The 25,033-nt window shown below is 37.0% G+C and overlaps 1 protein-coding gene across 3 annotated transcripts in view; it reads right to left on the bottom strand.

Annotated features, from left to right (window-relative positions):
- Positions 1-9,939: 9,939 nt before the first annotated feature.
- The window catches only part of LOC110440334 (protocadherin beta-10-like), a 45,011-nt gene continuing 29,917 nt past the window's right edge, over positions 9,940-25,033 (bottom strand). For 2 of the 3 annotated variants that reach the window (XM_021483331.1, XM_021483330.1), the window contains 4 exons: positions 16,899-17,043; positions 13,162-13,757; positions 12,730-12,829; positions 9,940-11,379 (listed from right to left, as the gene is read on the bottom strand). In XM_021483331.1, coding sequence (XP_021339006.1) covers positions 13,453-13,757; positions 16,899-17,043 — 450 coding nt within the window. In that variant the 3' untranslated portion in view covers positions 9,940-11,379; positions 12,730-12,829; positions 13,162-13,452. The remainder of the gene's footprint in view (positions 11,380-12,729; positions 12,830-13,161; positions 13,758-16,898; positions 17,044-25,033) is intronic. The other variant, XM_021483332.1, reaches the window with a different exon arrangement.

The raw sequence follows: 25,033 nt of genomic DNA, 5'->3' as shown, positions 1-25,033 counted from the left end.
ACGTGAACACTCAAAACGTTAACAATACCTAAACGTGAACACTCAAAACGTTAACAATACCTAAACGTGAACACTCAAAACGTTAACAATACCTAAACGTGAACACTCAAAACGTTAACAATACCCAAACGTGAACACTCAAAACGCGATCAATATCAAAACGTGAATACGCCAAAACGCTAACAATATCAAAATGTAAAATCTCCCAAACGCTAATAAAACATGTTCACCCAAAAACGTTTATTATATCAAAACATGAATACCACAAAACGCTAACACAAAAGCGTAGACACGTGTACCATAAAACGCTAACAATACCAAAACGTGAAAAACATGAATACCTCAAAGCGCTTATAATGTTTAAACATGCATACTGAAATTTGCTTGTCATGTCAAAAAGTTAATACCTCAAAACGCTTTCAATATCAAAGGTAATGTCACCAGACGAAAAATCTCATAAGATGGATATCAGAACACAAATAGTATCTCAAAACAAATATTAGCACAACGCGAATCATTAATCACGAGAGATTCAGACAGTCAATTTTCCACACGAAAAACTATTCTTTTGCTATTTGCTTGTGTTTTTATGCTGACAGGAAGTGAAGCAAACATTGTTATTTCACAGCTTATACTGAGCCTACAAGTTGATGTCTCACATTGGAAAACTTATATCGTCGAACTTCTCGTCAAGTAAGCAAGTTTTGTCACAAACAAAATTTGCCATTTGTTGATAAATAAAAAAAAAATCTTTCTGATGATGTTGCATTAGTGACTGCCTTTCCCTAAAAGGGCTGGCGCGTTCCCCAGGGAAGAGACGCTCCATCCGATTCACTTTGGGTTGCTATCTCTTTCATCCATGTTTGAAATGCATCAGTTGATTTTTACATTACTGGGTTACGTTTCATGAGCCCCCTGGGGCCGGGCCGTCAGAACGGTTATACTTTGATAGATGGACGGACAGGCCTATTAATGCCTCGATACCATACCATTATATGTTTAGGAGTAAACTGACATATTGGTATCGGTAAAGAGGCAAGTCGATTGAATGTCGGAAACTGCCGCAATGATGTTTTTTAATGTTATAATAAACTCATCTGAGGCATTTCAAACGAACGAGCAACACTGTTTTGTTTTTAATATTTTATATATAGACAGCCACAACGTGTCAGAACATCCACGTTAGATACCTAGCGAGTGGAAATTATACAACTTTGTTAAAACAGACACTTAAGACGCATTACTATTGGTATTTATACAGACAGTTTCGGCGCGTAGAAATTGTCACTCAAGATATCAAACTACTAGTATATATATACAACATTGTACAGACACTTAAGATAAAATTACTAGCGGTTGTATAAACCTTTGAACACACGGTTTCAGCGCGTCACTAAGATACTTATAACACCTTGAATTTATACAGTTTTTGAGAAACGGGCATTGAAGATAAATTACTAGCGTTTTTACAAACATATGGGTCAAAATAGTCACCTAACAAGTTGCAATTTGTACAATTTTGTAGAAACAGCCGCGTAGAAACAGCCACTTATTTACTTAGATATCAAACAAATGATATTAATAAGATTTTGTGAAAACGGATATTTCAGATTACTAGCGGGACTACTTTTGGTTTTGTTTTGTTTTTTGTTTTGTTTTACGTGCTATTAACAGCTATGGTCATTGATAAGGACGTGCCAGGTTTTTGGTGGTGAACGAAAGCCGGAGTTTCCAGAGAAAAAAACACCGACCGACGGCCAAAACCTGGCGACTGGACCACGAAGGTCTCGAACCCGCGACCCAGTGGTGGAGGGCTAGTGTAATACGCCTTTGTACAAACAGGCGGCCACAGCGTGTCGAATATTCACTTAAGATACTCTAACAAGTGGATCTTATACAATTTTGTACAAAAGACATTGGACATACATTACTAGCGCCATTTAACACATTTGAACATTATTAGACGGTAACAGTGCCTAGCAAGTGTCACCTTTGATACCTAATAATGAATGGTATTTCATACTCCTATTTACCATTGTATGACATTGCAACATCTGTATATAACCCCACCACACTCCCATTGCATTCATTTGAGCTATGAATGCCGTGAACCCACTGTTGACGTCTTCATTTTTACCGTTGAATACCACCTGCTCTCCCCGGAAGATGTCTGTTATATTCATAAAGCAGGCAAGCATGATACATTGACTTATTTGGACTAAATGCTGATATTTGGTTTGACAAATTAATTATTGATAGTTAAACATTTAAAAAAGGTAAATATAAGTATTGAACAGATTTCATTTGGAATCCATACTCAATATCATGCGCTTCTTAGAATTTTGATATTCCAAGTTGGCATTCATATTATCTATGATTGCCAACTGAAAGTGGTTTAATGCTAAACTGTTCATAATTGCTCTGCATCCTCCCATTGTCATTCTCAATTCAGCATCCCCAAAAAAACAATGTATCTAATCAAATGAGTTCTGGTCCTGACAAGTTTAAGATCGATTGGTGTGTTTTGGGTTTTAGCTATTGTCGTATGACGTCAGAGAATCGGGATTAAAGTGGATTTTGTACTATAGCACTGTCATTATGACAAAATTGCAAATGTCAGAGTGGACTTTAATTAAAAGGACACCAAGACGAAGTCTACGCAAAGGTTTTTTTACAATATCTTGAATACACCCACAAGGATTTGATCTCTTTTAAAACACGACTGGGGACCCTTGTTCCAATCCCGAATTTCTCAATGCGTCATTAACGCTAACTTTCAAAACGTGATTTTTTAGCTTTTTGTCATTCAATGGTCATTTCGGATCCTTTTACATTCAACTTGAGTCATAAAAATGCTAAGGTTGTTTTGAACACACGCAATAGTTGAAAAAATATTTTGTGAGCTTTCGAAAACGTCCGTTACTCGTTTCGAGCAAAGAGTGCTTAAGTAAGTTTATTTTTTGAAAGTTTCTCAGATTATCTGTTGCGTGCCTTTGTTATAAAGCCGAAAAAAGATCTAGGTCATGGCGTAATCATGGGCAAACAAAAGCTTGACACCAATACTGTTTCTGTAAGCTTACATCAGAGGGTTGTTTTCGATAACTCAATTTATTTCTCTACATATTAAAAAGGTTAACCGGACATTTTTGAAACAGAATACCTAAGAATCATTTTGACCCGTTTTTGAAAATGAAGGTCTATCGAAGTGCATCCCGTTGCTGAATCTTGGCTTACGAGAACCTTTCTGAATGATTATTAGAAACGCTTTCTAAGGTCTCAGTAACGACAAGCCCCTCGAGAACCATGCTCTTTCATAGTATCAAACTGAAACTATTTAATACAATTACATTTGTCAATTTGTTCGATTTATTTCAATGGTTCACACAAAAATGAAGTAAAATTACTAAAGGATGTCACGTGGTATTGAAGACAGCCGAGAGGGTCATTAGGGTTATTCTGAAAGAACAAAACAAAACTGTCAAAGGCAGAATGCAGTTTCGGGCTCAACCAGAAAACCATCTTCTTAAAATTGTCAAATTTGATTGACAGGAACCCATGTGGAACCAATTATGTAATTTATGAAGAAAATGACGCGGTCCCAAAGGAGCAACTGCTCCATCAGATTCACTTTGGGTTGCTATCTCTGGTTGGAACTGTTACTGTTCCCAACTATGAGCTGTACAAACTACGAACAAAACAATTCAATTGATACATGTACATATATATATGTATACTAGTGTGACGCCATGTCACCATCACCTTTTCACTCATTCCCAATATACAAACAGCACTCAGGGCTGCATCAGTATCAAATTCAGCTATGATTGAAATTGCAAGTGATTTCATGTTAGCGGACAACCTTTCGGGGGCCCTTATACTCCTCCCATGTGATTAACGTGTACGTACGTTCGTGTGACGATTTGGATAAAGGCCATGTACAACGTCACAATCGACCACGACCGTTGTGACAAACCAACACGTTTTCGTTTTGCGCCATCTGTAACAATTCTCTCTGCGACAAGATTTTTTTTATTTGGAAATTTCGGAAACCAATATGGCACAATGCTGTGTTACTTCACACCCCCTGCTCTGCTGCAGATCACGATAACACAAATAAATGCTTCTCGTGTATTCCTAGCCTTTTCTATACGTCAAGGCCACGCATTCCGAAAGACACCTCGAGTAAAAAAAAAACAGAGGTCCGCGACATAATTGGTTTATTACAAACATCGCAGCAGTGTTTCCTTTCAGAGGGATACATAACCTAACTCTGTCTGATCTACGTTTATAAAAGCGATACATCCGTCATAATAATTCAACATTGCTATAAATTTAAAACTTGGATCCTTTGTTCGCTGAAAATATTATCTCAATTTCAGCTGTAAGTCATTACTTTTTTTGTTAAAGTTTTAAGCTACATTATTATTTTGTCTGACTTACCAATCATGAACTGCCTTTGAGCTTACTGTTATACGATTGCGCAGCGTCCACAGGCCGCCCGGCGTCCGTCTGGCATCATTTTATTTCTTTACAGCTACTGAAGGGCTGCACCTTAACCACTTGGTGACCTATATAGCTAGTAGTTAAGGCGTCTGACATTCTGCTACGACAAGCCCTCCACCACTAGGTCGCGGGTTCGAAACCTATAATGGTCAGTTGCCAGGTTCTTGTTTCGGATACCCCGGCTTTCGTAGGTGGTGTCAAAGCAGTTCACAATTATTATCTGTGGTTATAGGGCCTTTGCAACCAGCCAATATCTTTCTCAACTCCCTGAGGAGCATACAGCCGGAGTTGCCATTTCGGCGCGAATATCTAGCATTCAAAACTTCTAGCACTGCCCAACCACGTATTCATTTACAGCTGAGTAGACTGGAACAAGCGGAGTAAAGTAACTTGCTCAAAGATACAACACAGAGCCTTGTCATGACTCGAACCCACAACCCTTCGGTCACGAGCCCGGCGTCCTACCACTAGACTACCGTGCCTCCGCTTGACATTTTGGCCGTGTCACATGATTTAAGCGAGTTACAAGAAAGTTGGTTTGAGTACGAAATCCATGCTTGAGCATCATAATGGTTTTGTGAATATGGGCCATTAACATGTTCTTAGAGTATGAGTAGAAATAGTTGGACTGCTAAGCTAACACGTTATCACAATTGCTGACTTTTATTACTTTTTATTAATTTTGTCCTTGATCCCATTCGAAGGTCACAGATATGGAGGCGTGTTTACCAAAAGATTGGAATAATAGTTGAACAATACAGGCCCATGGAGCCTCTTTTTGAAATGGTGTCATGTTACATAAAGTCCGATATTCTATTGGTCGTTATTGTTATTGTTCTCGCACTGACGTTTTATTCTGCAGATCGTATTCTATCTAAATTGGATGTGTTGGCCATGCCTTTTTTATGTTTGAGTAATTGTTCTTGAACGATTTCGAAGATTAACGACTCTTCTGTCTAAGCTGTGACCTTTTGGAATAAGACGAAGACCGTTTATTGTCGAGACATGCTTACAATGGCCCATTTCGAAAGAAGAAAGGTCTTCAAAATATATATAATGCACAAGCTTAAAGCCGCCATAATTGATTCTTATATCTACAACAAAGCCCAATTATATTGTAGAACTATCTGTGGCGCAATCTGGTGAAAGACAAACGCATTTTGCATTCGTTGAAGATTCGGTTGTTATGGTGACCATGATTTATAGAGGGCATCAATAGATTTTTGAAATGTTTTTTAAAATCTGTGACAAACTGTAAGAGATATGCGCAGGTCCTTATCAAGTAACAGCATGGCGAGTTAGTCTCGTTCGACCAGACGCTTGCTCTCTTTGTAATTCTCTGTAGCGTAGCTTGCGCAGACAAAAAGAGTCTTGTGGAAAGAGACTACATGCCGACTCTTCATTTTTCTGTATACAGTTGGATATTGGTGAGAGCATGTGTTCCGAATCGTCCATATTTCTAATATTCCTCTTTTATTACATTTTTAGTTTAGCAGAGACAATTTTTAGAAGGTTTTAGCTGTTGTGTATCTGCATAAAGCACAGCAATGAACATCCTGTTCTCCGGAAGTGTATCCCAGAGTTCTAAATGTAGGTAAGATACCGGTATCCGGAAACGACGTTTCACATCAGTCTTTGCGTTTTTAAATGATTATTCCTGTCCCTACCTTTCATTTAAAATTATTCTTATTACATTGTTTTTAGATAAGCATTTTTCACATAATCAGTTTTCATACGAACAGTCGTCATTTTCAACGTGCTGTCCAGCCATTGGTTTTACACTGCATGTTTTGATAAAGCAATATCAAATTTAAACTCGTTTAAATTGTAAAGGACGAATATTTCGAAATTTGAAACCGCTTTTATTAATTTTTATAGCATATAAACATACATGGTTTGGGAATTTTTAACATGGCATTTCGTTATTCAAAGTGGTTGAACCGCAGTAAGGACTACACTGTAAGTAATTTCAAACCCCAATGTGAAACCCGTTCTGCTTTCTAATTATTGTATTCAAATATGATTCGTATGATTTGAAACTGAATTCCGGGTTTGTCTGTTTAAATGATTTAACGGAAGCTATTGTGTTTGACTGTTGAATACTGCGTATCAACACTATAAAATTCTATAAGCGTACTACTATAGAATTGTATAGTGTTGATACACAGTATTCAACAGTCAAACACAATAGCTTCCGTTAAATCATTTTATTTTAAACCCACGTTCTATGCTTAACGTCATGAAAAAGACACGATGAGAAACGAAAGTTAAGGATAGTTGATGCTATGTATGTATTGTTTAAATGAAATAATTTCATTAAACGATCAAACTATTTAAACTTTAAAATTATGAAAACAATTCGTTTCGTTTCTTTCTGAAAAAAGTCAATTTAACCGGAAGCTATTCTGATTGGCTGCTGACGTAGGTAAGATGGCTTCCGATGTTAGCAGCCGACAAAACACTTCGGATGTAGCCGCCATGCAGTCCAGAGAATGAGAAATTTACTAATCGACATTTAGATAGAATAGTTCCCCCAGACTTGAGTTCGATCTCTGTGTATAAAAGAGCAGTAGATATCTAGCTGGCCATAAAAAGAGACCGTTCTTTGGGTTATAATCACTTTTAAGGTCTAGAAAAAAATAGAAAACTTTTTTGGACGCTAGTTTTCATTACAAGTGGAGTAAGGGCTGCAGGGAACATTTTTAAAAATTACCAAAAAAAAGTCAAGATATAAAATCAAAGGTTTTTTCTAGAGACTAAAATACATTCTTGTAAATAGTTTCAGTATCTGTGTAACACAACCAATTCTGTAACGAGACATTGGAGATTTTCCTCCGTCGTGTCCATTGCCTTTACAAATCATTTCTGAAAAGAAACTCGTATCTTGCGGAACTTTACCAAAATAAAAACTGATTGGGAAAAAACCCCAATCATGTTTTGAGAGTAAAACTACAATAACAAAACAGTTGTTCTATCCAACTGGTCATGCAGAGATTACCTGACCAAGAAACCAATACAGTTATACCCAAAACGATATGAAGGGGAGGTTGCTGTATGTACATGTATGTACGAAATGTCTGCAGTGGGACAGGTGCCTTAAATAAAGTTATGTTCCTATACGAGTTGTTTAGAAACGATTGTGGCATCTATAAATATCACTCATCGCAAGGATCAGTTTTAACAAAACAAACAAACAATCAAAACAAAAACAAATATATTCGAAGTATTTCAATAGAAGCTCTTTTAGATGTTCTTTCCTACATCTGTTCTGTTTGTCACTGCGTCGCTGACCTCAGTTGTAAAGAAAGATGGTCACCGACAAAATGTTAATGGTTTTGACCATAAACTGTGGCTAAGTAACGACCGATGGTTGTCTGTTAGGTTGACATGTCCTGGCTGTTATATGACGCATGTTGCTATCCAGGTGTTAGACCTTAAGAACAAAATACGAGTAATACCAATGATATAGAGATAATTCTGGTCTCATAAAAGCGTTGCTTTTCTCGGTCATGATCCGTCAGACCTGCACCGTAGATTCCTTCTCTTTATGACTTTTATTATAATACAATTTTAATTATTAACAACCAACCAGTCATGATCATGATAAGCGCAGCCATTTACTTCATCTTCAGGAAATATTCAATCTTTCAATCCTGACAACGTGAAATGATAAGGTTCTTAAGGTTATATGCTCCATTTTGTATGTTTTGTTTATAATTTTTGTTCGAATTATCTCCCTTATGACTTTCAGCAAACATAACATAATACATTGGAATCATCTAACTGATATAATTTTTTGATTTTTGTGTATATTTTAAATACGTTCTGAATTGTTAAACACAATCTGAATTAAAATTAATAAAAGCCTATTTTATTAACGCAATGGTATTTATCTATAAGTAGTTTAAAGTTCAAAAACGAATTTAATTTCTCATGCTCAAACACTGATTCTGTTTAAACAAAATTTATTGTAACGCGCTAAAATGATGCGACACGTTCAAAAAAAGTGTCAACACCAAAAATGGTATACAGCTTATAGTCTTCGATAAATTCTTCCAAAGCATTGACAAAAATCTTCATGTATTCATCGCCTGAATTAGAAATATAGCTTGAGCACATAATCTGAGTTAGAGCACGAGAATGGTTTCAGGAATACCAGTGCTAATATCCATACCACCAGCAAAGAACCTCTCGGCGGATATAATAATCTGACCAATAATTATCCTTGTTACATCTAAACCTCGTGACGGCTATAATAATCTGACCAATCATCATCATTGTTACATTTAACCTCGTGGAGGATGTACTAATACAATAGACGTCCTTGTTGCATGCTGTCTTCAATATGAATATATTACACACGTAATTTACAGTAATGACGCTGCTTTTCACTTTGACGTGAATATAATAGGAAAGTAGTCCAAAGAATGATGTCAACACCCACAACCTTCTAAAATGGCACGTTATGGTGTTTTCGTTCCGGTCCGTCACTTTTCTAGGGAATCAGATCGTCCGACACATATGCTTGCCGTTCATTGTGTGTTTTGATAAAGCAACTTAATTAGGATAGAATAGAGTGATATTTGAGCTCGACAATTTTTTAATCAATTCAATGTTATTTCGACTGGTGTATAAACAACACTGAAATTGGGGACAATTATTGTAATGCCGTCAGTGGTCTAAGCTATATTGGTCCATAGTGGCTAACTCCGCGGGCCATCAAAGCCGGAAGTATGAGATTGGGGAGATAACTCTAGAATAATGTGATATTAAATTATGTCATCTGAGATGATACTGTTTGAAATTGACATGTTGATGTCATCGATTCTGTTCAAGAACAATATTGTAACGCGGCACAAGAAATTAAATAGATTGAATATTAATGTGATACACTTCGTCTGTGAAAACAAAACCTTCTACGCGTCGAAACGATTCTGTGAATTTCCCACCCAAGTATAACGGGTCTGTGTACGTATGCTATGGCTTCTGTTTAAAACAAGGTGCAATGCACCTCTACATATCCCTTTTCTCACTTATTGAACAGTTTTCGACTTACATCTATCACATATTATACGGTGTCATATAATTTGGTAGTATTAGGTATAAAGAGATCCTGATTTACATTCCTCTGTCGTTATATCGACACCTTCACGCTCCTCGCGCAAACTTGGCAACGACGCCGGCTTCAAAACAGCGGGTCGTAATGGACTCAGGATTTCCATCTCGCGGTTTTAATTGATTCCGAGGATTACACTTAGATTTATTGTACTTACATAGAAAATGTAATTTCCCCAAGTGGCTTATACAAAGAGGTCATGTCTCCGTCATTCACTAGCATATTACTATTTAAGTACAGAGCAGCACTGTATTCCAATGCACTTGAAAATCAAGTTATTTCCTGGAACATAAAGAAAACAGAACGCGGATAGAATGGATTTCATATACGTTTTAATGATAGTTATACCACAGCCTCTGATCTATAAATAGCTCGCACGCTGGAATGTTTGGCGCATAACGCGCGTGAACTGATCTCAATAAACTCTGGAAGCTGACGATATTATATAATACAGCAGAACCTTTCTAATCCGGACAAAACATCAATAGGAAATTGCACAAGATATCCGAATGCGAGTATATAGAGATATATCAACATTGTAATGGTGGTATATCCTAGCCTACATCGGTTTCGACAGGTTATTTTGTACACAGTGAAACCTGTTTAAATCGAACTACATATGGTTCATCATATATGGAAAAGATTAATAAAAAAGAATTCTGTATTTATCGAAACCTGTCTATTCCGATCTTTACAACGTCAATTAAACAGGCATCATATTAGATAGGATATTCTGATAATGGCACCTCTTTCTGTTACATCTTTACAGCATTAGCGACACGGATACTAGTTTACACAGGTTTAATTAACCCGTGTTTATCATTTTGATATACATGTGTTGAAATTCTTTACTCTGGCTTCATCGTCTTCAGAAATTGTTTTCCGTCAATTCGCCTAATCGGCTAAACATTAAAACCTTAAACCAGTGTATTTACAAAAAAATATTGATATTCTTTAAAACAAAAGAACATGTTCATGTACAGAGTATCCGATGATCATTTGAAGATACATGTAAATAATACCATAAGAATATTTCTACATTTTAGATATTTCTTTAATGCCATTTTTTGAAAACATGCATTGACGAATGATTAAGCGTATGATGCTTTGAACAAACTGGTCCAGATTGTCCGGATTAGAAAGGTTCTGCTGTATAACTGGAAATAGACACACTTCATTACAGATATATAAATGTACCAAAAATAGCTCTTGAGCACATGAAATTAAGATAAGAGACGAATTATTGAATACGATTTGACCAATCGCCAAATTTCCGAGATTGTATGGGACGTTGGGCTTGTTTGTATGCGATGAATCACGAATAACATATTATGAAAATGAGTAATGTCTTTATAGTTTAATAGACGAAGATTTGGCGATTGGCTGATGATTTTTGTCTAGGGATACAACAGTACATTTAATTGTGCGTGTGGTCCCGTGGTCAAAAATAGTAATCATGATGATGCAAAATTCCCGATGACCACCACAATTTCACAGATTATAACGTAATGGTCAGTCTAAATAACATAATGGTCAGTCTACCGGTCCTATTACTGGACATTACGTACGAATTTGGCACAATGGACATTATGCATGCTCTTAAGTTAGTACTAACTAAAAAAGCATGCGCTATAAAAAAAAAACTGCACAAACATCCTCCATTCTGCCGTAAGAGTCTGAACAATGTCACAATGAGTTTTATTGGGCCTTGTTGTTGATAACCATACTCATTCAGTTGTCAGAAGAACGTCCCACAGAATCTAAAAAGGCAAAAAAAAAATGTTGAATCAGCATTTAAGAAATAATAACAACGTTATTTCCTCCACGCCGATAAGAACACAGGAACCCTTTCAATGTGACAGTTTCCAGATAGTACAGTCGGGTTGGGCTGACAGAATAGAGTTTAAACATTTCAAGTCAGTCGACCCTAAATTAAAAAAACTGAAAGCACAAGTGATCCGCCACTTTTATTGTCTACGGAAGATATAAGTTAAACTCTCGGAGCTTCCAGATGAAGCGCGCTTACGTCGTTTGGAATAGGAAAGGAGAAACAAACCCAAATCCTCTGATCCAAACAGGAAACAGCATGTTAATTGCGATGAGCATGACAAACCACTAGCATTGTCAGATAATTAAGAGGTTAATGCCTACTCAAATATATCACATTTTGGGAGGGCATGTTTCCCTGGCAAGACTGCACAGATTACGACAGAAGGGGGTAGTTCAGGGAAATTAATCTACCGTTCAAACGCGGTTTTATCTCAGTGGATGTTTAACAATGCTTCACTCATCAACCTTCTGAGGAAATCTGCATATGTAACAAGACACGGTACAAGATGGTAATCAAGTCTGAAGATCGATACGCAAACCCAACTTTACTGGGTTAATGACATATATAGGCCAGTGTGTGTTAGGCCCGGTAGCAACTCATTGCTTCGCGCCGAATTATTCGGCTATTAACTTTTGACATTAAGCGCTAATGCCGTCACATTCAACATCTTTTACTTGGATTTTCGGAAAAACGTGAAATTAGTCAATTTGGGATGTTTTCGGTAACTAAACTCGTTAGTTTAAAATGGCAATAAAAAAGTTACAAACTGCACAACATTTTATTGCATCAGAACTTCGTTAGTTTCAAGAAAAAATATATCGCTCAATAAACTAACATAATTACACAATGTAATATAATAATGGAATCGGACAGCAGAAATTGAGTCAATTATTCATTAAATATCCCTCTCCCAGTTTCAAACAACTCCATAACGCTTTGGCATGCTAATTTACTGATATAAACTAGGATAAAAGACAACGAAAAATGAAATATATTCCTCATTATTATTATCGAAATAAAATATCTCCGGTTTATCGAGGGTCCAGATAAACAAGATATATTACATGTACATATGCATGTAAAAGTGTATATAAATTAATAATTAACACATATTTTATTAAGTACAGTATTTTGTTTTTGCATGGATCTTGGAAGAAGCTTTTGACATTTTGTCGAAAATCCTACCAAAGGAAAGACTTTTATTATTATCTTTGTTTTCTTCCTATATATATATGACGTGAATGTACTTTAGTTCGGATGTTTAATATCTTGAACTTACCATGCCGACGCGGTTACTTTGCCGACACAATGCAGACATCCGTCACATCCGGAAAAAAGAGGTATCATGTCCCGAGGCTTACTAGCGGATTTCACAATGTCTGAAATGGCAAAACAGCACACTGGGTTAGCCGAAGCCATTTATTTTCATTACCTTCTATGAAGTAAAATATACCCCTGTACCTAAAAGACCACATTAAGCTTACAAAAAGACAACTTTAGACTTATGGGTCGATATCTCTTATCAACGTGTAAAAAACGACCCCTGGAATCCATGTTTTGTCTGATAAAGTACGTTCCTTGTTGGAACAATAGCCTGTTTCCCTCATTGTTTAGAACGTGTAAGATGTACTTAGGCTACTGTTCACACGGGAAACCGTGTTTGTTTAGAACAATGTGTGAATGCAAATCACGCATTTACATTGTAATTTACCTCGACTGCAAAGGTCTCCTGTCCGCTGCAAGCCCCGAACTTGCTGTCGGGTCCATTCTTTAGTACACTCACTTCCGGTGTGACGTCGAAACCTCACTTCCTGTCATTCAACAATGTTAACAAGTTCTTCTTCCATGGATTTTGTAAACAGCTCCTGATTGGCTACATTGCTTTAGGTTATATTATTAACGTACAAAATTAAATAATATCACAGAAACTCAAGTTATCACATACATTTAAAGTCACGAAACAATGTTTTGTTTTTGATGTAGAAAATGATTATTTTTTGGCCTATATCACACTGTCTTTTAGGTGTGCTGTAAAGTCTTCGTCCATTGTGTGGATACCGGATGTAGATCCACTGTCGTCCTCAAGAGAGGAAGTCTTTGTCCCAAAATGGAACGTTTGTAGAGGTCTATGCACCGCATAACTACTTCCGGTTTCTCCTTGGTAACGCCCGTTGTTAGGGGCGTATGGCGGGTAGGCTGTGAACCTTGGAAGTTGTATCGGCGAGATTGGTTCACGTCCCTCCGGGAAGAATGTGTGCTGGTTCTGGTAAATATTCACCTCCATATTAGGTTTAGTTTTAGGGACGACTGCAAAGAATAAAAAGTACATGTTCATGTCTGTGTTCTTAACATAAAAATATAAAACGTGTCAGTCCCTGTTAAGTTGTACGCCATGTTGTAATTGATTTAGTAGACTCAGTCAGACTACCGCTCTTTCACTGACTTTAATATTTCATCGTTAATTTAAAAATAAAAATTTGATATATTGAACAGCTGTTTTTCCTTGTTTGAGATGATATAGAGGTTGAAAGGGCGAATTTTCTCTCAGCTGTGTGATGTACACACGCTTCTTATTGGCCATTGTTATGTTTCCTTATCTACTGCACGTGCCAGAAACAGCCAGCACGAAGCGAGAACGTGACACCGTTGTCTATTTCATATTATCACCTGATACGGGGGATACATTTTCTTTATGAATATTATCTTACTCATGATGTTTCACTGTTAAAATGATTTATTGTGTTCTGTTATATTTTTATTCTTGTTAATCTGTTTGTTTATGCCTTGCACAATTTCCTTCTCTAAAAGGAGTAGGGGCGTTAATGGTCAATTCCGGCCTCATCGGGCATTTAGAATTAGTTGTTATATTCGTAATCTGGAATAAATGAAGTACGCAAAAATGAAATCTCAAATTCATTCGACAACTAGTTTAGGAGATACATGTACATGTATGACATTACAAAGAGAGATAAAAACGCGCATTTTCATAATAAAATATGTGAATGTCGTCTGTTATGCGCTATTTGGTTGAAAATTGGCGATTTTGAAGGAAATTAACTAAACACTCTTCACTTTTTGAAAGCCTGCAACAAACAAATACATATTTGACGTGCTTAAACATTGTTATACCAGTGTTCATTCGTAGAAAGGATTTTTTGTTTGTCAGATGCGCAGGCTTTCATTTCTGCATGTTTACTGACCAAAAACACCATATTTTGGCTATTTCTGCATAGCAACGCAGTTTCGATGCTATGGTAGGGTATCTTCGCATGCTCATAGTAAAAAGTCTAAACCACGAAAGATTGCACCAATTAATGAAAACGATATTTATAACAGAAATTAGCAAATAGATTCCAGTTGAAATTTTCACCTCTTATGAGGCCAAAAATTACCCATAACGCCCCAAGTCCTTTAGCTAATATTGGCGGGAATTTTACTCCGGCCCCCCGTGTGACGTCATTGACAGACGATGCCGTAGCGTTGTTTAGAGGGTGACGTTTCCCTGGAAGTACAAAGCCTTATTCACTCCGTTGCCAATGCTCAGCCTTGTACATGTACATAAACTTTTCTACCGGTAACTTAAGCGATAAACAGAAAACGAAGTTTTATAGTTCTCCCCAGTTGTGACAACACTGTCTTCTATTTCCACTGGGCACCATTTGAAACAAACCCGCCTCTTGCCAACGTGATTTTTGTCCAAAAAGTTCGATTTCATCTCCACCTCAGTAAAATAATAGCTTCTACATGTATCGTGTATCAATTGTGTAACTGGTACACAATCCTTTTGCTGTTATCTGGCAATAAAGTATATCTAAACTAAACAGTAAACACGAATATTTATGGCCATTTAGAAATCACATTGAACAAATTGTTCACAATATTTTGAACAAAAAAAACAACAAAAACTTTAGCCTATATATCTAATATTGATCACATGTTTTAACCTGAACCTTTTACCTTCATTTCTACAAATTACCTTGACCTTTAACCTTCGTTTTACTATAGCGATGGTACGTACGTTCAAGTTGTCAAATTCGGTTTACTCTCAAGAAATACATGTTTTTGTCTGTTATGAAAAGGTGATCATTATGATCCGAAGACATGCCTTTACCTTTTTTTATCTGATATAAAAATTATTATCGATAAATTGAAATTTCATTTTTTTTAAATTTAAAAATAAAAATAATAATTTCAGGTGTTATGTAGCCAATTTCCTTTGGTACAGAAGAGTTTTACTCGGGCTCGCTACTTGATAAACCAATGTCACTGGGTATAGAATTAAAGAATGCTGTGTATTGTTGTAACGCTGTAAGAGACACGCACAGTGGTTCAGCCCAAAAGTAGCAAATCCATCCAATATCAGAATGGGAGAAATAAACAACAGATAGCGAAGGGTACAAGCAGAGCAGAATATTTGAAATCGTCGTGAACCAGCAAAATCCCTTCTGAACAATTTCGTTAAGACCTACATACTTAAAAACTTGCGAGCCAGACATGACAGACACTTGAATCATAAAGTCAGTGTAAAAAGAATGTTAAAGCCGACACAGCCTAAACATCATAGTCGGAGCGACGCTTACGATGTAAAGGAGAACAACGACCAGGGTTAAGCTGTTTGAGGCTTTCGGTCCAGAAATCAAATATTTTTGTCTTTCTACAAGGTAGACACTACAGTTTAATTGAAATATGCTGGCGATAAGCGATGCGACAATGATCGAGGGGCATTATATCGAGGTTTTACTCTTTTGCATGCACTGCTATAATGCCACCATGTGGTATTTCCCCCTTAAATTGTTAAATGTTAAGAGTAAAACATGACTTTTAACTACTCATACTGAGTGTAGAGCGTAATTAGGGATGTATGCTACCTTATTAGGAAATCTATCTCCTTTACAAAAGATTTCTGTAAAATATCTTCTGTAAATTGTATAGGTTAGAATACAGCCGTAGCTTACGGGATTTTTTTACCCTGCCCTTTTACTCCGCCCATACTTACATGTATAACAAGATCCAGACATTGCTAATCTATATGTAAAAAAGAGAGTGCTGCCCCTGTCATTTTGAGGACGGTCATTGGTCAATTTACATAAACAACAACAAAACCCGCCCACAAATACCATGTACAAATACAATGTGTCTGTCATCAACCCAATCAATGAAGCCGCGCCTCTTCTACTAACAATCTCTCCCCTGCTTGAACGGTGAACCTCGTCATCACTGATGGTCCCGCCCTTTTGCCCCGCCCTTATTTACATATAACAAGAGACCGTTCTTATCATTAAGACCACGCCCTTTTCTACTAGCTCACCTCTCCCCTTACTATATGATCCGACTCTTGACCCGTGAACCTCGTCATCACTGAGGTCCCGCCCTTTTGCCCCGCCCTTATTTACATACAACAAGAGACCGCTCTTATCATTAAGACCACGCCCTTTTCTACTAGCTCACCTCTCCCCTTACTATATGATCCGACTCTTGACCCGTGAACCTCGTCATCGCTGAGACCCCGCCCACTGTCGCTGGTATTTGTCTCCCCAGATGTCTCGCTGTGGTTGTCATCCTGGAGTTTTAGAAAAGCTTGACTGACGTGCTCCTGAAACATATAGAAAATAAAAATCCGTTAGAAGGCAGTTTTTTTTCCAGTTTTATTTTCTTAAGTTCCGAGAGCCATCCGACTCATAGGTTGTATTAGCGCACTCTGTGTACAGGTTGGTGTAAAAGTTGTGTCCCCAAAACACATTCCTAGATCACATTGTTCAATTCAATAGCTGAAAACATCTTTTTAATGATTACTAATGTATTCTTATAACATGTATGCTTACAAACATTTTCCATGATGCGGGGTAGAGAGAATACGCGTGTAAGAAACTGGGTTTCCGATTATACATCATGTCAGTCCTCATGTTTACGTAAAACAAAACAAAATTATATTTATCTTTCAGTGCGAATTCTTTTCTGATATAATTTTAACAATCTATTTTACAAAATGTCGAAACACATATTTTACGAGAACGGAGGTCATTAACAAATTTGATCAGGCAACAAACATCAATCGTTAATCATTCGGGAATTCCCGTCAAAAAATTGAATCAAACGTCATAACATGATTGGTTCCGAATATCCCTAATATTAGGACGGAAAGACCCGAACATTCACAAGTAATAGTTCTTGATATTGTTTTTGAGGTTGTAGGATTTATGAAGAGCCGGTGCCTTGGAAAAGAAAAATAATTTCCTAGATTAATGTTTTATTTGGTTTTAACAGGCATAAATCACTGGATGACGAGTGCTGACTCAGTCTTTCATTTTTTGAAATTTATATAATACGGGCTTTACGCACATCCCTTCCGTTTTAACAAAAGTTTAGACCTATTTGGTTTCCCGACCTTCGACCTAAGCATCCGCAATCACCTGTGTGTGCCTTACGTTCATCCCTGTAAACAATTATCACCTGTACATGTGTGTGCCTTACGTTCATCCTTTGTAAACAGTTATCACCTGTGTGTCTTACGTTCTACCTTTGTAAACAGTTATCACATGTGTGTGCCTTACGTTCATCCTTTGTAAACAGTTTTTACCTGTGTGTGCCTTATGTTCATCCTCTGTAAACAGTTATCACCTGTGTGTGCCTTATGTTCATCCTTTGTAAACAGTTATCACCTGTGTGTGCATTACGTTCATCCTTTGTAAACAGTTATCACCTGTGTGTGCCTTACGTTCATTCTTTGTAAACAGTTTTTACCTGTGTGTGCCTTGTTCATCCTCTGTAAACAGTTATCACCTGTGTGTGCCTTACGTTCATCCTTTGTAAACAGTTATCACATGTGTGTGCCTTACGTTCATCCTTTGTAAACAGTTATCACCTGTGTGTGCCTTACGTTCATCCTTTGTAAACAGTTATCACCTGTGTGTGCCTTACGTTCATCCTTTGTAAACAGTTATCACCTGTGTGTGCCTTACGTTCATCCTTTGTAAACAGTTATCACCTGTGTGTGCCTTACGTTCATCCTTTGTAAACAGTTATCACATGTGTGTGCCTTACGTTCATCCTTTGTAAACAGTTATCACCTGTGTGTGCCTTAATTACCACATAGCGATGCTTAACTCGGCTCTATAAATAAACACTATTACATGACTATAGTTAACTTAAAGAGGAGTGTTTTTCATTGAGTTTTTCTCCATCATGATTGCTGTGTTGTTGATACCATTTTCCCCGAGACGGGAAATACGCGAACGGTGGAATGACTTTTAGAACTGTCGGCTGTAGAACCTCACATGAACACAACAGATTAAAATCCAGCAAGTTATCTCCAATATCTCAAGGCTTTCTCTCTCTCAAAACTGATTACTTTTGCTTCGAAGACCCTATAGCAGGGTTAGATATCACCTACTGTAATTAATACCAGTGGTTAAATGATACACTCCGCTTTCATCCCAGATAATGCCACGTGGCTTTCATTAGTCATTTGTAACGATTATTAGCTTATCTAGAAACAAAAATAAATAAACAAATCAAAACAATTTTACAAAATCCGCACCGCCATTAAAAGCCGGAACACAACGGATGCACGCGAAAGACGTTATAATTGACTTCATCTGCACACAAACCCGTTACCATCGGTACTGCAGTGAAGGTTTCGTAATGGGTCGTTTGTGGAGTTTTATGAAATATTTTAGTTAAAACAGTGATTGCTAGATTGCCATGTTATCCTGCCACTTTAAACGGATCATATTTAATAACATCAACAGAAAAGTATTTACAATCGAAAACCCCTACTTCAGCGAACGCTGTTGTAAGACTTTGGTGAGACTTATGTGCTCGAGTTTAATGTATTTCCTTAAAATTGTAAGAAAAAAAACCTCATCTACAAGAAGATGAGAAGCAAATTCTGAAGTTTCTTCAAGACGTTGAAGTAATTAGTCTATGAGATGACCTGCTGTGTTTCTTGGGATCGCTCGGGCAATTATCCAGGGGCGGATTACTCCATTTTTACGGAATGCCACAGAAAATAAAGATGGAGAAATAGCAAGCTGTTGTACATTTAGGAGGATTAAACACCTGTTGTTACAATCATCGTTTCGTATATGACGATTTTTCTGTTATTTCATAGCACGTTAAAAATTCAGACGTAATTTCATGTTAACCATTCCGATATATTCATATAATAAGAGAATGTTCGTACTATAATTAAGAATGTGTATTATTCATTACTGCCGTTGGAATATAATACCTTTTCCATGTTCTGGAAGATCTCAAAAGCATGCCTACTTGTATTAGCGGTACACTCATTCACCTGCATTGACGTTTTGCCATCAGGCACCTGGACTCACACAAGTGTAAGACTGATTAGCTTTCCAAAACGTTCACAATAACATTCCATAAAGATGTTTTCAAAATTCAAATTTAAAACTTCAAATTTACATCTCTCTGAATTTAAAACTTTAAATTACAAGATTAGCTATCCAAGAATATTTAAATAAATTAGGTTATTTATCAAGAAATTGCATGTCGCTTATTTCATACAGTGTTGGGCAAGCTGACAATGCTGAAATTAGTTCGTACACGGTACAAAGGTCGTGATACTATAATTATGCTAAGGGGGGGCCCATGTGTCAGACAGTTTTTCGCTTCCTCAAGGCTGGTTTTAGAATTAGTGATTGTTGCGGCCTTGAAAATCTGTGCGAAATCATTCAAATCGAAACGATAAAACTTACATTTACATATTTATTTCTTATCTGTTGGCCTCCTGCGACTTAAGATGAACAGATACTATACCCACGTGTGCCAAATCCCAGCCCCAAGGCTTTATTCAGATTGTCTCAAGAACATTCTTAATTAGTCAATTCACATACTTTTAAAACCTGAATATTTTCCAGATATTTACTATAAGTGTTCGATTTCAAATCAAGCATTAATCTTCTGATATATGTGATAATATGCGCGAGTGTGTCGCCGGAAGCGGTTTATCGGTGTTCCGGCTAAATGACTCCGAGATAGGTAAACAAGATCCTACCCCGGGGACAGACAATCCATCATATGTTCGACCCCGGGGCCATGACAGGAAGAACGTACGAACGTGTCAAACTGTTTGAACAGGTCGACAAACATTTAGTCATATTGGTGAAAAAACCGTTATATCTGATGCCAATCCAATCCAATAACCTTATTTTTCAAAATATTTAAATCAGAAAATATGCATTTATTCTCCTCAGGTGATTGAATCAAATTTAAAATTAAGTTAATGAAATATCTGCAATGATATTCATGTCAAATCTGATAAAAAGTAGTTTAATATGCTTTCATTTCAAAAAGTAATTTCCCTTGCAAATTCGGGAAGAATATTCTTGCTGGATCCCGTTGCATTGTCGTAAGGGGCGACTTATGTACGGCCCTTGCATAATCGGAATTATTTTCCGTGCCTTCTACGTAGAGAGACAATTTTATCAGCCATTACTGCAACAATACGGATCTCTGTTTTTCTAGACATTCTTCGAATGTCTTTCTAGGAACCCATCTTAATTTGGCCTTTGCTGCTATTCCAAGGTCGGTTACCCCCCCTCCGAGAAAAAAATATCTATATAATCTTAATTTTGTTTTCTTTATTCTTTCTGTTGATGTTGCTTTATCTCCATATACACAGATGACGTTTTGAAGCAAATTGTGTATATGTTTTCAGTATTATCATTTCCGTTGGTTGTATTCTTTTATTTTATTGGAATACAACTTGTCGAGTTATATCCTTTTACACAGATGAATTTTCGTCCGGATTCCGGCATCCGGATCAATTCTAATCGAGAGAGTTTGTTAATAGTTTAGTTTTTTCTTTAGCAGATTTTATAAAACATGGCTCCGGAATGTGGATGAATTAAACCGGCCTTTCACTGAGTTGGCAGTCCATATTCCGTCATCCGGATGTAAATTCACCCGTACATAGAGAGTACCCGTACCATGTCAACCAATCACCCACAAGGTATTTTGATAATGCACATTGTATTCGTTAATCTGAATCTGTACATCTGATTTCGTTTATGAAACTCAATTTATTTTATATATAAGTTAATGTCGTTCTAACTGGAAACCCTTCTTTGACCGACAACTTTCATCATCAGGTGTCGTTTGTACTACCCCTTGTTTAAAATGGATGACATACGTAAACATGCACTCACGGTAAAACCCTACCAATTATGTATGTCTGTACCAGAGTTATGACGTTTGTACCCGGTAACCCGAAACCAGATATTCGTATTAAATGCGTCTCCGTCAGACATACCGAACTTATACCTGCGGCCGTTAACCAGTGAAAATATTCTTCTAGGTCACTACCGCCCTCTCTTCTCCTCTCCCCTCCGCCAGGCATTGCCCTCTTCAAATATCCAGATACACGTTTTTATATGAAATCATCTATGTCTTTTGATATTAGGAAGGAGTATACCTAGACAACATAACTAATATTTGGGTCGTAAGGCGTTAAGATATACCCGGAACACATATCATAAGTATAGATCGTAGGGCTTACCAATATACCCGGAACATATATAAAAAAAAGTAGGGCGTACCAATACAACCGGAACAAAAATAGCATATGGGTCGTAAAACATACAAATACAACCGGAACATGAGTCGTAGGGCGCACCAATATAACTGGAAGGCAAATGAATATACAATGTATGGGTCGTATGGCGTACCCATGTACCCGGAATACAACAAATATTGATTCGCAATATGTACAATGTAGCTGTATATGTATAGAAGTCGGAAGGCATGTCCAATCTTTCGGTCGGAAGAACATACAACCGTCATATGGGTTGGGAGGCGTATCCATAAATTGTACAGAACATAGGTCGGCAGGCGAAATGTTACTCATACATTAAGTACACAAAAATAGTGTCCATATGGCAACAACACACACGTAATATATGGGTCGGATGACGTACGCGTAAATCCGGAACAAACATAACTATAGGACACAGTTCACATAGACAAGCGCACCTTTTTTCCTCGGCTGGAGATTATGTTCTACCAATAAAGTGAATTCACTGTATATTCCTGTACGCGTATTTGCATATTTCGTTTAGCGTGGCATTTTATAGGAAAAGAAGATTAGTTATAATGGGGTAATAAACTTAACGGCGTTAGCCTCATCTCGGCAGAGCACTCTACAAATTGGTTTGGACTATTTTGGATATTAAAAACTATGCAGATAGCACATTTGCCCAGAACTATGCTCCATGAGAACTAACAAGTGGGTCCGAACGGCTATAGTGGTGGGAGATTAGGTCCCGTTATCGGAAACATTACGCTCGACCCACCAGCCATCATCCAATTAATACAGGCCGTAACCAGGCCGTTCGGTTACAAGCGGTGGGACGGTAGCGTTCCCGACATACGCCCATTGATAGACAGTACCCCCAAATGTCAGCCGGGAAGCCATCAGCACCGAGCTAATTTCGTCAAGGGAAAGGCATTCTACTAAAACTAAATAACTTTCAAGTTTTCTACGTCTGTTCCTATACAAACTTAATTTTAAATCAAGGAGAACAACCGTCAATCATAATAAGGATCAATTACCATAATGACGGTATCAATTGACCAACAACGGTCAGAGGAAACTGACCACTCCCCCGAGATAGTAATTGCAATTATCTCGAGTTTTGTCTCACAAAAATGGGCGATAACTCACGCAAGGTGGCGCTGTCTCTGCGGCCCGCGCTGTGATTGGCTATCGATCCGCCGCACGTACGTGATTTATACAAACCAATTTCATTCTTTATTAAATGAACATCAGACGATATCAATTATCATTTTCATCCTCGAAGAAAGAAAAAAATTGCAGGGAAGCTTGTAACACAGCAGACATGCCAAGGCTGTGAACCACGTGCACTCCCGGCGGACACGTATAGCATGTTAGCACGTGAGAACGGATGACAGTCGCGCAGACCCGACCTTTTCATGTAACTAATAGCGCAACTTCTGGAACCTGTCTTTCCGATCGTATAATGTTTGTTTATGTGACTGGGCAGGAAATACTGTCGCACATAACAACAATATTGACGGCCAAATGATATAATTTCTCTTTGCGTAAGACAGGAACACAAAATGGCGTATTGAGAGACCTTCGATCATCACCAAGAATCTCGTTTAACCTGTTATCAAATTCATTTACATATCGATTTGGAATGATTTCAAACACAATTAAACTGTTGTATATCGAATTGAACCTAATTTTGACCATAAGTTGATATCTTGTCCTGGCGTCTGACACTTGAATGGTACCAGTGTACGCCGGCCGGTCGATACTAAGTATATTATAAAGGGGTAACTCAAGGACGCGAACTAATTCGCTATTAATTTACAACGAACACTAATAAAAAGCATTGCAAATCGCTTTTTCGGTGTATAGAAGTTGACAGTCTGGTCCAGTTTTAGTATAAAGTTGTAGCAGTTCTTTTGCACCTGATATTAAATTATCTTAGTTAATGTCTTGCGGAATAGTGTAATTGTTTTTCTCTCAAGAACTCAGACTCATTCGGTTGATGCTTAAGTTGAGTTGTATTCTGCTTAAACGAATTTGTACAATTCTGGTTAAAAAATGCCGAATCAGCAATTTAATTATTTAGAATGTTGTCCTTTTGTTATTTAAAGTGAAGTCACTTCTAAACTACTGAGGATGGGTCAATTTTTTTTATAAATATTCGAGAAAATGGAAAGACTTAAAAAACAACGTGTGTAATTGAATTGTATTGCATTTAAGTACAAATATACATTTTTCGTTTTTATGTAATTTACAAAATTATTTTAAAATTATACGGGATGCGTTCGAACATCTTGTATCAATATACTAATAAACCAACATTAAAAAAGGAAATGCAATAGAAGGAAATGCAATAGAATTATTTTTTTTAACCAAAAATATCTTCTTAAAATTAAAAATTCGATAATTATACGGGATAAGATGAAATATTAAAAATTTAATCATTTTTTTTTTCAAAGAAGAAAATATCAATTATTCGGGATGGGTCAAACTGGTATTAGTAATTCTTTAAGAGGACATAACAGAAAAATAAAACACAGATAGCATTAGGGATGGAATGACAAGGAATAATAAACAATGGTAAAGACTGATAAGAACGTAAGATGCTGTCACATAAATATCAGTTTTTATGTTGTGGCCATCCTGGGATTGATCCAGATATTGTCAGCTGTGTATTGAGTTTGTATACGGCAAAAGAAAAACTCGTTATAACTAGAGAATCGTGTATATTGACCACAAGACAGGTTAGCACGAAAAAATGTGATTGGTCAGCACGACAATTGTGATAAATTATACTGAACGTTTATAAACAATACTTGAGTTATCAAAATGATAAATAACCAACTAAGAAGGATTGCAAATCAATTTTAAATCCGGTCATGGAAAATTTGAATTGATCAACAGAAGGCAATACTGGATTACATATGTAATTTCGATTTTCATTTGTTAAGATGACAAATCTTTATTAGCCAGGTTCTAGTTGTCTAACGTGGTACTGACCTAGAAAATGACAAAGTTTTAAAATATTAATACTGAGAATTCTACACTTGAC

This window comes from Mizuhopecten yessoensis, unplaced genomic scaffold, assembly GCF_002113885.1.
Source record: "Mizuhopecten yessoensis strain PY_sf001 unplaced genomic scaffold, ASM211388v2 scaffold11179, whole genome shotgun sequence".
Lineage (NCBI taxonomy): Eukaryota > Metazoa > Mollusca > Bivalvia > Pectinida > Pectinidae > Mizuhopecten > Mizuhopecten yessoensis.
This window is presented reverse-complemented; position numbering and strand designations above follow the sequence as displayed.